At 54.9% G+C, this 15,720-nt stretch overlaps 1 protein-coding gene across 1 annotated transcript in view; it reads left to right on the top strand.

The window, feature by feature from the left end:
* RIN3 (Ras and Rab interactor 3) overlaps nucleotides 1-15,720 on the top strand; it is a 55,352-nt gene that overhangs the window by 18,512 nt on the left and 21,120 nt on the right. Inside the window, exons 3-7 of the mRNA XM_021706410.1 lie at nucleotides 7,770-7,842; nucleotides 9,859-9,950; nucleotides 12,775-12,829; nucleotides 14,445-14,623; nucleotides 15,621-15,713. Of these exons, the coding sequence (XP_021562085.1) occupies nucleotides 7,770-7,842; nucleotides 9,859-9,950; nucleotides 12,775-12,829; nucleotides 14,445-14,623; nucleotides 15,621-15,713 (492 nt within the window). The remainder of the gene's footprint in view (nucleotides 1-7,769; nucleotides 7,843-9,858; nucleotides 9,951-12,774; nucleotides 12,830-14,444; nucleotides 14,624-15,620; nucleotides 15,714-15,720) is intronic.

Raw genomic sequence — 15,720 nt, 5'->3', positions numbered from 1 at the left:
GGCTTTGCTACTGCAGAGTTTTCTCTTAGATAAAGTCAACTAACATCTCCTACCTCACTCAGCCGAATTTGCAGTTACTAGGTGGGAATGAGCTGTGGTTTTGCATCTCCATTGCCCGCCCACAGGAAGAACTCCAGGTAGGCCTGACCCACACCATTGACAACTCCCTGTGAGCTGCCAGGTAGTGAGGCTTCCTCTTAGCATCCTTGTCCTTTCACCTTTTATTATTTCTGCAAACTGTAAGCACAATAAATACTTGTCAGTGAACGAATGCGTAATGAGAATGTTCTAGCCAAGGAGTGACTCAGGGTCAGGACTCCTGTTCTGATGGAAAGGTGTTAGAACTGAAATCTCTGGAGTTACCAAACCTGTCTCTACTACAGAAGACCCGACTTGTGTCTCCTGAGTAAGTGCAGGCTTCACAAATAACAATCCTTGGCGGTGCGTACCCAGCCAATGTCTTGTCGTCATAATCTGATCCTCACCAGAGCACTGGGTCGAGCTCAGGAAGAAAATGGTCATCCTTTACTTGTCAGCAAAGATAACTCAGACTCTAGTGAAGGCACATGCCAACAGGCATCCCTGCTTGGGTTGGGGGGGCGACGGGTATGGCCGAGGATACCTGTTCATGCGCTGAGGCCACAGCCTCTGTCACTGGGATTCTTAAGTGACTAAAATCAGACACGACTGAAACTCACCTTTGTACCACTGTGAAGAAAACATCTCCAAAGGGAGTTCAGTGTCGACAAGGTTGCAGAGGGGACTTTGACCTAGACGCCAACAACAATTGGTTAAAGGCCCATCACACATTAACTACATCAAGAGGCAGAGAAGTTGATGGCTACTTAGAGCAGATTGGAAATAGCCCTGTTGAGTTACTTATGCAACACCAGTATAGTGCCTACACTTTGGCAGACAAGCTTGGACAGCATTCATTTTTTTATTATTAAAATAAATATTTGAAAGACAATGTTAAGAAGGTTAAAAGGAAAAAAAAAACCAAATATTTTGCCTATTTGTTAAAAAGAAGATGATGATGAAAAGACAAGGCTGGACATGGTAGTACACACCTGTGATCCCAGTTGAGGTGGGAGGATCCCTTGAGCCCAGGAATTCAAGACCAATCTGGGCAACAGAGTGAGTACCTGTCTCAAAATAAAAATAAAAAGAGAGAATGAAAAGACAAATTACAGAATGGGAGAAAATATTTTCAGATCACATATCTGACAAAAGACTTGCATCTAAAATATATAAAAACTCCCAAAACTCAATATTAAAGATAAGTAGACCTATTAAAAATGGGTAAAGGATCTGAATAGACATTGTTGTCAAGTATATATATACAAATGGCAAATAAACACATTAGAGGATGCTTAACATCACTAGTCATTAGAGAAATGCAAATCCAAACCACAATGAGACACCACTCTCTCCCCATCAAGATGGCTATTATAAAAAAGACAATAACAAGTGTTGACAAGGTGTGGAGAGATGGGAACCCTTCTGTGCTACTGGTGGGGACATAACATGGTGCCGCCCCATTGGAAAACAGGCTGGTGGGTCTAAAACATACAGAATTGCCACCTGACTGAGCAGTTCCACCACTAATTCTAGGCCCAGGAGAAATGAAAATGTGTGTCCACACAAGAACCTCTACATAGATGCTCACAACAGCTTTACTTCCAATGTTCAAAACGTGCAAACTCCCTGAATGTCTGTCAGCTGGTGAACAAGTAAACACAATGTGATATGTCCATACCTTGGAATATTATTCAACCATAAAGAAGAACAAATTGCTTACTCATGCAGCAATGTGGATGAGCCTTGGAAGCATCATGGTGAGTGAGGTCAGTCACAAAAGACTACATGTTGGGGTTCCATTTGTATGAAATGCACAGACTTGGCAGATCTGTAGAAGAAAGCAAGCACCAGTTGCTATAAAGGCAAAATGGGCTGTAACTGCCAATAGGTGCGTGGTTTCTTTTGATGAAAATGTTCTGAAATTATGGTGATGGTTGCATAGTTCATTGAATTCTGCACTTTGGTGAATTATATGGTATGCAAATTATATCTTACTAGAGAAGTTAAGAAAACCTGTAGTATTAAAAAAAAATCCATTAGAAAATGGGCAAAAGACATGAACAGACATTTCACCAGAGAGGCTGAACAGATGGCAAACAATCACATGAAAAGATGTTCAGCATCATTAGCCTCCAGAGAAAAGCAAATAAAACTACTGTGAGATGTCACCATCTACCTGTTGGGATGACTACAGTAAAAATAGGGACAATGTGAGGCTGAGGGTTGGGAGACAGGATCACCCCTCATGGCTGCTGCGAGTGTGAGCTAGCCTTGCTCCTCTGGAAAGTAGCTTGATCCCCTGAGGCTGCAGGTGGACTTACCCTGTGACCCGGCAGCTGCACTCTTGGGCAACACATCCCAAAGAAGTGAAAAGCGTGTGTACGATGTTCCCAGCAGGTTCAGTCACAGTAGACAGTGGAGACTACCCAAAGGTCCTTCGGTACACAGCGGTACAGCCATACCCTTGCTGCGACTCAGCTGTAAGAAGGAAGGAACTACTGATTTGCAGAACAACTTGGATGAACTGCAAGGAGGTCATGCTGGAAGAAGCCCATCTCCAGAGGACAGACTTAGCAATTCCATTTATATACATTTGTAAAGTGGCACATCCGTAGAAATGTGACTAGATTAGTGGCTGTCAAGGAGGATAGAGAGGGGTGGATGTCACTCTGAGGGGTGACACGAGAGCCTTGGGTGATGGTTCAGTTAAAGACCTTGATGGCAGCAATGGCACAAAGCCACCATGGGATAACATTGCCTTGTGCTGCACAACACACACATGCAGGCACTGCTGCTGACACTCGGGGTTAGCTCTGGGATTCTAATGAGGTCAGGCTCCTGGCTTTGACGTTGTACTCTAAGGACACTCAGTGTTACCGCTGAAGGATGGGGGGATGGGTACACTGGACTTCCCTGTTCGTTTGTCTGCAACTTCTTGTGAACCTGTATTTCACAACAAAATGTTTTACACATACATAGATAGGTCCTTGAGACTGGCAATGTGTTAAGCACCGGGCTCCCTGGGGTTGGGGGTCCCATGGAGAGCAGAAGATACAGTCTCTGTGCTTGGCAGTTCATGGTATGACTGAGTGATGAAATTGATTTTCTTTAAAAGCAAAACACCTGTGGCTTATACCTATAATCCCAGCACTCTGGGAAGCTGAGGCAGGAGGACTGCTTGAGCCCCAAAATTTGAGACCAACCTGGGAAACATAGCAAGACCCCCTGCCTACAAAAAATAAGATTAAAAAATTAGCCAAGTATGGTGGCACACACCTCTAGTCCCAGTTGCTAGGGAGGCTAATAGGAGAGGATCTTCAGAGCCTAAGAGGTCAAGGCTGCGGTGAGCCATAATCATAATACTGCACTCCCGCCTGAGCAACAGAGTGAGATTCCAACTCAATAATTAAATAAATAAACACAAAATACCCAACAGCCTCTAGTTCTTCGTGGATGTTCCATTTTGGTGCTGACATTGCGAGTTCCAGGGGCTGGGCGGGTGTGTGTGTACCTGGCATCTCTGCCTGCCCAACCCAGCCCTGGCAGTGAGTCACACATGAGAGCCGAGGCCATCTAACCTGGCACCTGTCGTTGCCTCAGGGTGTACCAGCTGGTGCCTGTCCTCACATGTCACCTGTGGACACAGGGGCAACAGGGTCTGGTAGGTTCCCGTTGAGGCTCTTGTCGAGGGATGTGGGAGAGTCCACAGGGTGACAAGTCAAGGGGACCGCTGGCACTGGCATCTTGTAGGGAGGAGCAGGTGGGGTTCCCTGCCAAGGGAGGAGGTGCTGGGCGACTGGAGGGTGTTGGAGCTGGCTGGGGAGGGAAGAGTGACATGGTTTCTGGATGGTGAGTGGACAGGGGCTTGTCAGCTGTGTCCAGTAGGCTTGTGAGTGGCTGCTAAACCAGCATGAGCTGAGGAGACGCTGGAAACCAAGACAGATCCTGACCATGTCTCTGCCCACAGAAGTCACGTGTGCTTATTATAGAAATCCCAGTAAAGCATGCAGGAAGTGTAATTTGGTCCACTCTTTGGATGTGTTTCTTTTCTCTCTTTTCTTTTAGAGACAAGATCTCACTCTGTGACCCAGGCTGGGGGACAGTGGTGTGATCACAGCTCACTGCAACCTCCAATTCCTGGATAGGTGGGACTACAGATGCATGCTACCACACTGGCTTTTTTTTCCCCCTTGAAGAGGTAGGATCTCACCTTTATGCCCAGGTCACTCTTGAACTCCTGGCCTCAAGTGGTCCTCTTGCCTCAGCCTCAAAAAGCCTTGGGATACATGTGTGAGCCACCACACCTGGCCACTTTCTTTTTTTTATAACAGCTGTATTTAGAGGCATTTATTTAATGTTTTCAGTATCATTTGATTTGCCTAACTTATGTGTACAATTCACTGGCCTTTGGTGTATTCACAAAGTTATACAACCATCACTACAGCCAATTTAAGAACATTTTAGCCCCACAAAAAAAAAACTTGTGTGACAGTGTGAATGTACTTAGTGCTACTGAATGGCACACTTAAGAATGATCACAATGCTAAATTAAGTTATGTTATTTATGGTTTACCACACTTTTTTTAAAAGAAGAAAGCCCACACCCTCAAACCATCAGCCCCCCCAGCTCTGAGCAGCCGCTGGCCTCCCTTCCGGCTCTGTGGGGCCCACCCTGGATTTCAGCCCCAGGACCCCTGTTTGGCCAACTGTCCTAGACGATCCTCACAGTATGGCTGGCTCAAGGCTGGGCTCCATGCAGGGGTGGAGCAGGGAGATGCCTTTCTGCTCTAGTGAACTCACAGCCTATAGCCCAAGAGCCCTGCCTCTCCCTCACTGTATGAACATGTGAGGAATGCAAGATGTGTGATTTCCCAACAGAGAGCCCAGCACCTTGGGTTGCCGTGACCGTGGCCAATGGTGCCCCTGGAGCTGGGCTCTGGAGGCTCAGGGTGTCTCTGTACAGGACCAGCTACTGGGCAGAAACAAAGAGTGGGGCTGGGCCTGCAGGATCGGAGGGAGAAGGGAGGTGTCTGAGGACAGGCTGCTTCTGAAGAGCCACGTGAGAGGAGGACATGTGAGGACACAAAGCCTGCAGTCATGCCTCACACTGCAATTGCTGAACTTGTGTCGCGACAGTTTCTAACACTACCCTCAACTGTGCAGACCGTGATCTGGTCTGGGCAGCTCCCAGGCGTCATGCCTCAGGCTCAGCCGTGTTGCAAGACCAGGCATCCGCTTCCTACAGCTGCTGCCCACATACCTGCGGAACAACAGAAACTTGTGCTTGCCGCCCTGGGATGCAAAGTCTGGAACCCAGGTGTCGGCAGGCCTGGCTCCTCCGGGAGATGAGGAATCTCCCCAGGGCCCTGTCCAGTCGCTGATGGAGGCTGCTGCTCCGTGGCCTTCTTCGGCTGGTGGACGTGTCAACCCATCTTTCTCTGCCTTCACATGGCCTCCCTTCTCTGTGTACTTCCCCTTTGGCCTTCTTACGAGGACACCAGTCACACCAGACTCCCCAGGCATGGCCTCATGGGCAGGGATGGGGTCTGTCCCAGCATGCAGGGCTCCCTGGATGTGGCCTGGTGGGTAGGGATGTAGCCTTTCCCAGGATGCAGAGATCCTGGGTGTGGCCTCACGGGTAGGGGTGCTGTTGGCATGGTCAGAAGTGGAGAGGTGCAGGACTGGGACCTGGGAGACTCCCTTTGTTGACAAAGCTGGTAAATGTCAGGGTCTAATTGCAAAGAGCCAGGTGTGACGTTGACTTCACGTGTGAGTTTACAAGTCTATGGCTTTGACAGTGAACCTGTGGCTGGGCCTGTCCATCTAGGGACGCACTGGGTCTCAGCTCAAGCACAGATGTGCCCTGGTCCTGCCCCGAGGAGCAAGCACAGTTGGTAGCCCTGGTCTAAGGCTGTGTGCGGCTGCTATTTTGGGAAAAGCATGCAGGGCTCTATGTGAGGGCCGTGTGGGGGTGCCTGGCCTTGTCTTCAGGGTTTCGTTTTGGGGAAGGTGTGCAGGGCTCTGTGTGAGGGCCAGATAGGGGTCACCTGACCTTGTCTTTTGGGTTTTGTCTGTTCTGCAGGGGTCAGGTTGTGCCCAATGGCCAGGGAAGCTGTGGGTGTCAGGTGTACCCCTGCGCTACGCTAGACCTTGGCACATCAGCTATCACCAGCCCCGCTTGCAAGACTCGGAGGAAGGCCCTTCCATCTCCTCCTGCAGATGGAGGTCCCGCTCATGGCTCTGGGAGGTCTCCGGCCCCAGCCTCCACGACTGCAGGAGGTCTCTGGTCCCGGCCTCCCTGGGCCACACCATGCTGGCCCCTGCAGGCATCCATGAAGCTATCTGGGGTTGCCTGTGTCTGTGACTGTGACTTCCCTGAGGCTGGTGACACCTCAGGCTGCTGTTCCTGAAACAAGGCATCGGAGGGCAACCCTGGGCACCTCCTGCACTTAATCTAGTTGACCTTTGGCTTCAAACTCTTTTTTGAAATGTTATACATCCTAATGGGAACCTTATCTCTCTGCCATAGAGGAATGTAAGAGCCTTTTAAGATCTGTGAACTGTGGCGAGCCGGGCTTAGTGCATGGGAGAAGGCAACACAGAGCAAGGCGACTGACACAATGCATCGAACCACGTCCCTATACCCACTTCGTTCCCTGCAGCGGGGTGTTGTCCCTCTGCCCATAGGCTGCCCGCATCTCCCATGCAGTTCTAGGCTCAACAGGCTCCTCCCTGTGCAGGGACCCAGCACTGAGAGGGGAGGGACATCCTCATAGTGCATTGTCAGTCCAGGATCAAAGCTGGGCCAGGACATGGTCCTGTCTCTCTGCCCCACAGAAGCCCGAGGACCCTCAGGAGACTGACACCACTCTGGACTTCTGCGTCTATCGCCCTCTGGTGCCTGGGCACACTCACCATGGGCTCCCTAGTGCAGGACGCCCCCCCCCCAATGGGCCAGGCGCTAGGAGGACAGCCAGAGTCCAGGGGAGGCGTCTGTGGGACACTCACCAGTGGGAGACCTCCATGCATGGAGCTTCCCTGGATCCCTTGTCCAGGCTTCCATGCAGGGCGTGACATGGGGCCCTCTTCCCCACTGGGTTTGTCCCCCTCCAGGCACCTACTTCCCCATCCTGGCCCCTGCCCTGGAAGAGCCCTGTCCCCGCTGCATGGATTCTTGGGTAGATACCCTGACCCCCTTCCTTGTCCAAGGTGGTAGTGTTAGTGCCCTCAGTTGCTGTGCCCCAAGTCAGGGTAGGTTCTGATTGGCCCTGGGGAGCCTGGGTGAAAGGTCAGTGGCCTACTCCAGTGGCTTGGTCCGTGGGCCCCTTGGAAGCTAAGCAGACCTGGGCAGCCTCCCTCCTGCCAGCCCTCAGGATCCTCAGACTCGCCATGTTGTGGAACTGCCCCTTGGGATGGCCCCGACCAATTCAGTGTTTAATTCAGTGCTTTTACAATCTAGAAGCCTCTGTGCTGTTTTGCCAGAAGTGGCAAGTGTGTATTAGTTACCACCAGCTGTTCTGTAGGTAGCCCCTGTGGCCTCCATGGACTCACACTTTGTTCATGACTCACTCACCTAGGGTTTCACAGCAGCTGATGTATGGGGCCACGGGCCAGGCTCTAGCAAGTGCCGAGACCTCCTCTTCTTGCCCCTGGAGGGCCGCTGACCCAGGCATCCCGTCTCTCCCCAGTTCTGTTCCTGGAAGGCTCAGTTCTTGTGTTTGAGGACATCTTCAGGCTGATCACGTTCTACTGTGTCAGCAGGTGAGTAGCCCGGCTCCGTGGGAGGTGTCTGGCTGTGGCTGACATTCCATGAACTTGGGGGATCATAGGGAAGCTCTAGGGGAAGGCGTGGCCCAGAGGTGACTAGCCCCTGGCCTTGGCCCGGTAACCATGTGGGAGCGTGTTTAGCTGGCAAGGGCCCCTCCCCACCCAGCCCTCTAGCTTGATGCCCATATCCCAGCTTCCTGTGTTAGCAGTCAGGGATGCCAGCATCCTGTGCCTGCCTGAGCTGTGTCCCAGGGGTTCTGGAGGGAACTTTCTGCAGGGGCAACCAGAGGTCTCCCTCCTCTGACCTCCCTGGCCTCCCTCCTCTGTTCCCTGGTCTCCCTCCTCTGGCCTCCCTGGCCTCCCTCCTCTGTTTCCTGGCCCCCTTCCTCTGGCCTCCCTCCTCTGTTCACTGGCCTCCCTCCTCATGTCTGGGGAGCTAGGGGATGGGAACCCCATCACAGGAGAGAGCCTGAAACGGTACAGCAGCGCCGGGGAAATTGGGTGTTGGGTACCCACACCAGGGCCGCCCTGTTCACTCAGAGCTGGTTTATCAATGAGAATTGGAAATGCATTTGGAGCTGGCGGGACTGGTGAGAGCTGGGCAGGATGGGTCAGCAGTGGGTTCCCAGCTGCCACTACATGCTCATTCCAGGGAACTCCAGGCATACTGCAGGACCTCACCCCCACCTCCCAGGACCCTCTGTGCTCAGGTGAGCAGGAGATGCTGACTGCATGCTCCCTGGGATGTGCTGACTATGTGCTCACTGGGAGATGCTGACTGTGCACTTCTTGGGAGATGCCTTACTGTGCACTCCTTGAGAGGCCTGACAGTGCGCTCCCTGGGATGTGCCAACTGTGTGCTCCCTGGGAAATAACTGACTGCGTACTCTTTGGGAGATGCCTGACTGTGTGCTCCTTGAGAGATGCTGACTGTGCATTCCTTGGGAGATGCCTGACTGTGTGCTCCTAGGATGTGCCAACTATTGCCCAGCAACTCCCTAGGATGCACTCTCTGGGAGATGCTGACTGTGCACTCGCTAGGAGATGCTGACTGTGCACTCGCTAGGAGATGCTGACTGTACACTCACTGGGAGATGCTGACTGTGCACTTATTGGAAGATGCTGACTGTGTGCTCACTGGGAGATGCTGACTGTGTGCTTGCTGGGAGATGTCTGACTGCTCTCACTGGGAGATTCTGACTGTGCACTTCTTGGGAGATGTTGTGTACTTATTGGAAGATGCTGACTGTGCACTCGCTGGGAGATGCTGACTGTGTGCTTGCTGGGAGATGCTGACTGTGCACTTGTTGGAAGATGCTGACTGTGTACTCTCTGGGAGATGCCTGACTGCGCTTTCTGGGAGGTGTCTGACTGTGTACTCACTGGGAGATGCTGACTATACACTCTCTGGAAGATCCTGCCTGTGCGCTCCTTGGGAGATGCTGACTGTGTGCTTGCTGGGAGATGCTGACTATGCATTTGTTGGAAGATGTTGACTGTGTGCTCTCTGGGAGATCTGACTGTGCACTCCTTGGTAGATATTGACTATGTTCTCTTGGGAGATGCTGACTACATCCCCTAGGATGTGCTGACTTTGTGCTCTCTGGGGAATGCCTGACTGTGTGCTTGTCATGAGATACTGACTTTGTGCTCATGACACGTCTCAGTGAGGAACAACAAAGATTGTGGTGGGAAGGGTGGGTCACCTACCCTTTACCCTATAAACTGTCAGCAGGCCAGGAGACCAAGGAGGGATAGGGACCCCTCCCCATGCCTGGGGATCCCACATCTGGACCCTGGTACCGTCAGAGGCCTAGAGCCTCCCGAGGTTCCCTCAGCCCCAAGGCTCTGTCCTTGTCTGCTAGGAGGCATCCAGGCTGTGGGGAGGAGCAGCCACAGGGGAGCCAGGGCTCTTCCACTGTGGGCTGCAGGCTTGGGATCAGGGAGACTGGGTGTGGACATGGGAGGGACAGACTCTCCCAGACATGCCTTGACTCCCTGTCTCCACAGAGATGTGCTGCCCTTCCCGCTGCGGCTGCCCTGGGCCGTCCTTGAGGCCAACAGTGCCACGGACCTCGAGACCATCTCCAGCCTGGGCCTGGGTGAGTCCTCCTGGGGCCCAGGGGCTGGTGGGACTTCAGGAAATAGGACTTTCCCGTGACTGCCATGTAGTGACATGGTCCCTCAGGCTGACACAGGTGGGACCCTGAGTCCCAGCACCCTTGGGACCACCCACCCCTGACCCAGCCACTGAGCCACATGGCAGGGACACTGTCCAGCTTCCAAGGTGCCACCTCTGCCCACTGCCTGGGAGTCCCAGACACAGCATGTTGGTCTGGTTGGGCTGTGGCAGCCAGGGCCCAAGCAGCTGGTGTAGCTCTAGAGGGCTAGACCCTCGACAAAACCCTTCCCATGAGGGTCAGAGAGTGGGGCTCTTCCCCAGCCTGCCTCTGTCCAACCAGCTGCCCCGAGCTTACTCGGCCTCCTCTCCAGTTCCTGGGGTTAAGTGAGGAGTGGAGAGAAGATAGAGGGTCAGGATCAGGAGCGTAGCTGCCCCTAGCCCGTATGTGTGATAGTAAGGGGGGTTTGCCACTATGGGCCACACTGAGTGCCCCAGGGGGATGGAGTTACCCAGGACCAGGGCCTCACCACACTGGCCCTTGAGAATCCCCGGTGCCACATCCATAGCTGCCGGGAAGCCAGACCACCTCTATCGGCTGCATAGGAGCAGAGGATCCCTGGCGGGGAAGGGAGCATGTTCCAACAGCTGCTTCAGAGCCGCGGGGACCCCAGAGCCCAGGCAGAGTAGAGCCTGGCAACCCAGGCCGCCATCACAGTTACTTACAAAGCCGTTCATTGGCACAGCTTCATGAAGGCACACCACACACAGACATGGTGCTGTGTGTGGCTGACATGGCGCCAGGGATTCTGGTGCCTGCTCCCCATAGTGATGGGATGACAGAAGCAATGACCCACAGGATGGAGCTGGGTCACAAAGGATGCTGGGTAGACCTGGGATCCAGCACCCAGTGGGGCCAGAGGCAGTCCTCAGTCAGGCCAGAAAGTAAGCGGGGCTCAGGACCTGGGGTGCTAGTAGCGGCCATCAATGTGCACCAGGCCCTTGAGCTGCATCTACACAGCTTCAGATAACCTGGAAAGTGGGTCTCCCAGCTACTGCACAGGAAAGGCAGGCATGGCAGTGACGTCTCATGTTGGGTGTCACACAGCCCATAGTGGGCTAGGATTCAAACCCATGCCACATGACTCCCACACCTGGCATGCCTCAAGCTGCCCTCAGCTGCCCACCTGACTATTCTGGGTCTGAGTTACCCAGTTCACAGACTGTAGGGTCAGCTTTTGGTGGATATTGGGAATAAACACTGAACTTGGCTTCCCAAATTCTTAGTTGTTGAGCTCTTACCCTCCCAGGAGTGTGGATGAGAGACAGGTGACAGTTCAGCCATTTGCACAGTGCAGATGACCTCCCTCTGGGGGCTTAGGTGACGTGGAAGATGCTGACCACTACTGGGTACTGGGAACTGCCTGGTGTCATTCTCGTGCGTTTTAAAGATGACAGATCACCATGTTTTAGCCCAGCTGAGCACTGTGTGTGAGGTGGCCAGACAAGATTTGCACCGAGGGCTCCCTGTCTCTGGACATGGCCCTTGCACGTCCTTCTCTGTTTTTGCAATGAACATTCGGAGCCAGTTTGAAAGCCACATTGGTGGGAAAGCCTCCTGCTTCCTGACTGCCTCTGGGCCTTACTGGATGGAGGCAGGTGTCCCTGGACTGGCTGTCCCTGGACTCCCCCGTGGGTTCCTCCCACTCAGAAGAGCATGACTGTCCCTGTGACCTGGGAAAATGTACCTCCTTGGGAGACCCATAGTCCTTTTTGAATAGACAAGGCCTCTCTTCTGGGAGAGCATGGTCTTGGCGCAGCAAGGGATGGAGACAGAAGGTCATGTCCGGAGAGCTGGGAGAAGCCGGAATGTCATGTCTGGGGAGCCAGGAGGAGCCAGGGGATTGTGTCTGGGGAACCGGGGAGTTGCATCTGAGGAGCTGGGAGGTTGTATCAGGGGATCCAGGGGGTGGTATCTGGGGAACTGGCAAGGTGTGTCTGGGGAGCTGGAAGGAGCTGGAAGGTTGTGTCTGGGGAGCCGGGAGTCACACCTGGGGAACTAGGGGGGCTACATCTGGAGAGCGGGGGAGGTTGTGTCTGGGGAGCTGGAGGGTCGTGTCTGGAGGGCCGGGGATCCTGTCTGGGGAGCAAGCAGCAGTGAGGATTCATCTGTCAGCACTTGCTTCCCTGAGGATGGGATGGAAGTGAAACTGTCAGGACCCGGGGGTCTTGTTCAGACCTGGGGTCCCCAAGAACTGAAGGACAGGAAGCTGGGCTCACCAAAACTATTGGTCCTGGCCAAGAAAAGTCAACTGTTCAGCCCCTGGGTGGATGGAAACCTGGAGCGAGCATGTCCTGTCGGGCTAGCACCTTTGCATATGGTCAGAATGGTGTGAGCGGTATCATGTAAGATAAAAGAGCAGCATCTACCACGGGCCCGACACATCTAAGTACTTTCATGGCCAAGGAACAAAATCCACTCAGGCAGCTTAGATAAAATGAGACTTGAGACGGGGAGCCTCCAAGAAGAGGGGACCCTCTAAGGACTGTAGGAGGGGTCATCTGGGTGCCCAGCCAAGGCCCAGGAGGCTACGGGGCCCACAGGTGCTTCCTCAGCCTGAGGGCTAACAGGAAGGGGAGGGAACTCTGAGGGGCAGTTCTGCCACGGGCCGAGGCCAGCGTGTGCCGTTGGGCACTGGCGCCCACAGCTTTGCCAGCCTCTAGGGTTGCGTGACATGGCGTTCCACTTCCCCTGCGGCCTCGGCATTCGTGGAGTGTGGAGACGTCACCTACTTCCTGTTCTTCAGGGCCTAAAACCCTGCACAGCTGCTCCGGCTCCCTGGCCGGCCCCAGGATCCCAGGGTGCAGCCCCTCGGCCCCTAGCTTCCCACCCTTGAGTGCCATCAGCTTTGGGACCTTTGCCCTTCCTGAATGCCCCTCTAGATCTGTCTTGGGGCCAGAAAAGCAGCTCCTTTTCCCCCAGGCTGGGGCCCCTTCCCTGGTGTCTACTCCACTCTGGCCAGCATCCTCAATGAGCAACAAGAATGGGCCACTGTCCTGTGGCCCATCCAACTGCAAGCACGTCTGGCCTCCCTAGCCTGCCTCCTCTGTTCCCTGGCCTCCCTCCTCTGGCTTTCCTCCTCTGGCCTCCTTGACCTCCCTCCTCTGTTCCCCGCCCCCACTCCTCTGGCTTCCCTGACCTCCCTCCTCTGTTCCCTGGCCCCCTTCCTCTGGCTTCCCTGGCCTCCCTCCTCTGGCCTCCCTGGCCTCCCTCCTTTGTTCCCTGGCCTCCCTTCTCTGGCCTCCCTCCTCTAGCCTCCTTCCTCTGTTCCCTGGCCTCCCTCCTCTGGCCTCACTGGCCTCCCTTCTCTCTGTGTCTCATCTCCAAACTTCTTCCCGTGGTTCAGTCATCCCTAAGAGCTGTTGCGACTGCCTGAGCCTGCGTCCCATTCCTTGGAGCCTGCTTCCCACTCTGGCTGATCCATCCACGGGTGCCAACTGAATTGGCTCTGCTCTGGACAAGTGTGGCCTGAGCTCTGGGGACGCCCCAAGGAAGAAGCCTCGCAGAGCTCCCAGAGGGCTGGGCCGGTTGCCGGACAGACGTCCAGTGGTCGCAACTGGCTGTACATCAGGGTGGGCAGGGATCAGGGGGGCGGGCCCGAGGGCTCAGAAGACGCCCCACACAGACTCCACGTGCCAGTCTGTGGGATGAATCAGTGTTGTCAGCAGACAGGGCGGGAGGAGAATCCTGAGCAGAAGGAACAGAGGCTGAGTGGGTGATGTGAGCAGCAGGGGGTAGGTGGAGACTCAGAAGACTTGGGAGAGCTGTGCAGGGCTGGGCCTCAAGTGCCAGGCTAAGCACCTCATTGAGAGTGATTCTCAGCAAATGCAGCCACAGACGGCCTTATGCCCAGCCAGGCGCCATCAGGAGCAGAGAGCAGAGGGTCAGCCACAGCCGTGACCTGGGCAGGCATCATAGAAGTGTTCCAGCATGAGGGGAAATTCTGCATATTATCTACTCCATGAAACCACCTTCATCCAAAGGCAGTCTTGTGGGAACCTGGCAGGGAGCATGGGTCCTCAGCTTATGTGTGGGTGCTGCCCAGTTCACCTTGGAGTCAGACTGACTGCCTGCTTCTTCTTGCTGGAAAAACTTCCAAGGAAACAACTTTACAGGCCCTTGTGGACATGGGCACAGGGCCCCAGACGCTCACTCCAGGGGTCAGAACACACGTGCTCAAATCAAGGTGCCTGGAACATGTTGGCCATGGAGGGATCAGGAGGTGCCGAAGGAAGTCAGGGCCAGGCAGCTGAGAGAGTGGCTTGGCTAGGCAGGGGAGGCGACTCCAGGCACCATGTCCTTGCTGGGGACTGATGGTGAGAGCTCTACAGATGGAAGGTGTTGCCGGAGAGCATGTCATCCTGGACTGCGGTGACAGCTGAACCCTCTCCGCCAGCTGTGACACTCGACTGCCAGACACAGTGTCTGCCAGGACAAGGCTGAAAGAGAGCCCTACCCCCTTGCCATGAGGGCATACTCCAGGAGCAAACAGCTGGGTGGGTCCCCGCACACATCCTGGGAAGGTACTCTGCTCACCCTGACGGTGACTGTGGTCCTGGCCAGCAAGGAAGCAAATGCGTACCACTCACCTGCAGGTGCCACCCCTCACTGTGCCACCCCCCTGCCCAAGCCACCCCCCAAGTATGCCACCTCCCTGTGTATGCCAGTTCCTTGCGCATGCCACCTAGAGCAGGCACATGGCCGTCGACTCTTTCCTCATCCCCTGTTCTGGGTGCGAACCACCCAGCGCTCACTGATGCCGGGAGGGCCACTGTGACGGGAAGTGTCACAAGTTCCTCCAGAGAACGCCAGCTGTGCAAAGGCTGAGCTTGGGTTCCAGAGCAGCCTAACCAGGTCCACCCCAGCCCTTCACCACCGTGATCCGGCAAGTCCTTGCGTCCCTGAGTCTCATGTCTCCTTCTGTGAAATGCGACAAGGCCCAGCCTGCTCTGGCACCACAGCCATGGCTGGGTCTGCGGGACTGGTTAGCAGTGAGGCGTGTTCTGGTCTCAGTTGTGCCGGAGCCTCGACTGCTCCCGCCAGCCTCTCAGGCTGGGCCCGGGACCAGCCTCTTATTCTAACCTTGAGACTGCCAGAGTCAGAACTGTATTGCATGAATGGGCCTTCCCCCCTGGGAGGGCAGCTGTCAGCCCACCACGAGCCACAGGTTGGCTCTTCCCACGTAGGACAACCACGGGGCCTCCTAGGCCCCTTCCCCACTGGCCACGTCTCTTCCTTGCGCTCCTGGACATGGTGCTGTTGCAATCTCCTTCACGGGACAAAAAGACCGAGGCCTGGGGAGGTCCCTGCCCAGGCCTGAGGGAACTCAAAGTTGCTACCCATGTCATCAGTGCCCAAGAGGGGCCCTGACCAAGGGGTGGGTTGAGCCGGCCTGTCACCACCCGTGCCTGCCTGCCCGCCCCACTGGAGGACCCAGGACCTCCCCTATTGAGGCAGGAAGTGGTGGGTAGGCTTGAAAGGTACAGGAGGGGAAGCGGCTGCGACACAGTCCTCCCGCCCCCCCATCCCCGGACACCGCCCTGTCTGGGAGGGCCGGTGCAGCACTGACTGCCCGCCCTTTCTCGTCCACAGGCTTCTGGGACTCCTCGCTGAACCCCTCACGAGGAAGAGAAGGCCCAGCTGAGCCCCCGGGAGCCCCGGCCCCTGGGGCACCCCCTGCTTGTGGTCCCCG

Source organism: Carlito syrichta, unplaced genomic scaffold (assembly GCF_000164805.1).
Source record: "Carlito syrichta isolate Samal-C Ts95f unplaced genomic scaffold, Tarsius_syrichta-2.0.1 Scaffold315561, whole genome shotgun sequence".
NCBI lineage: Eukaryota > Metazoa > Chordata > Mammalia > Primates > Tarsiidae > Carlito > Carlito syrichta.
Note: the sequence above shows the minus strand (reverse complement) of the source record. Positions and strands in the feature narration are given on the sequence as shown.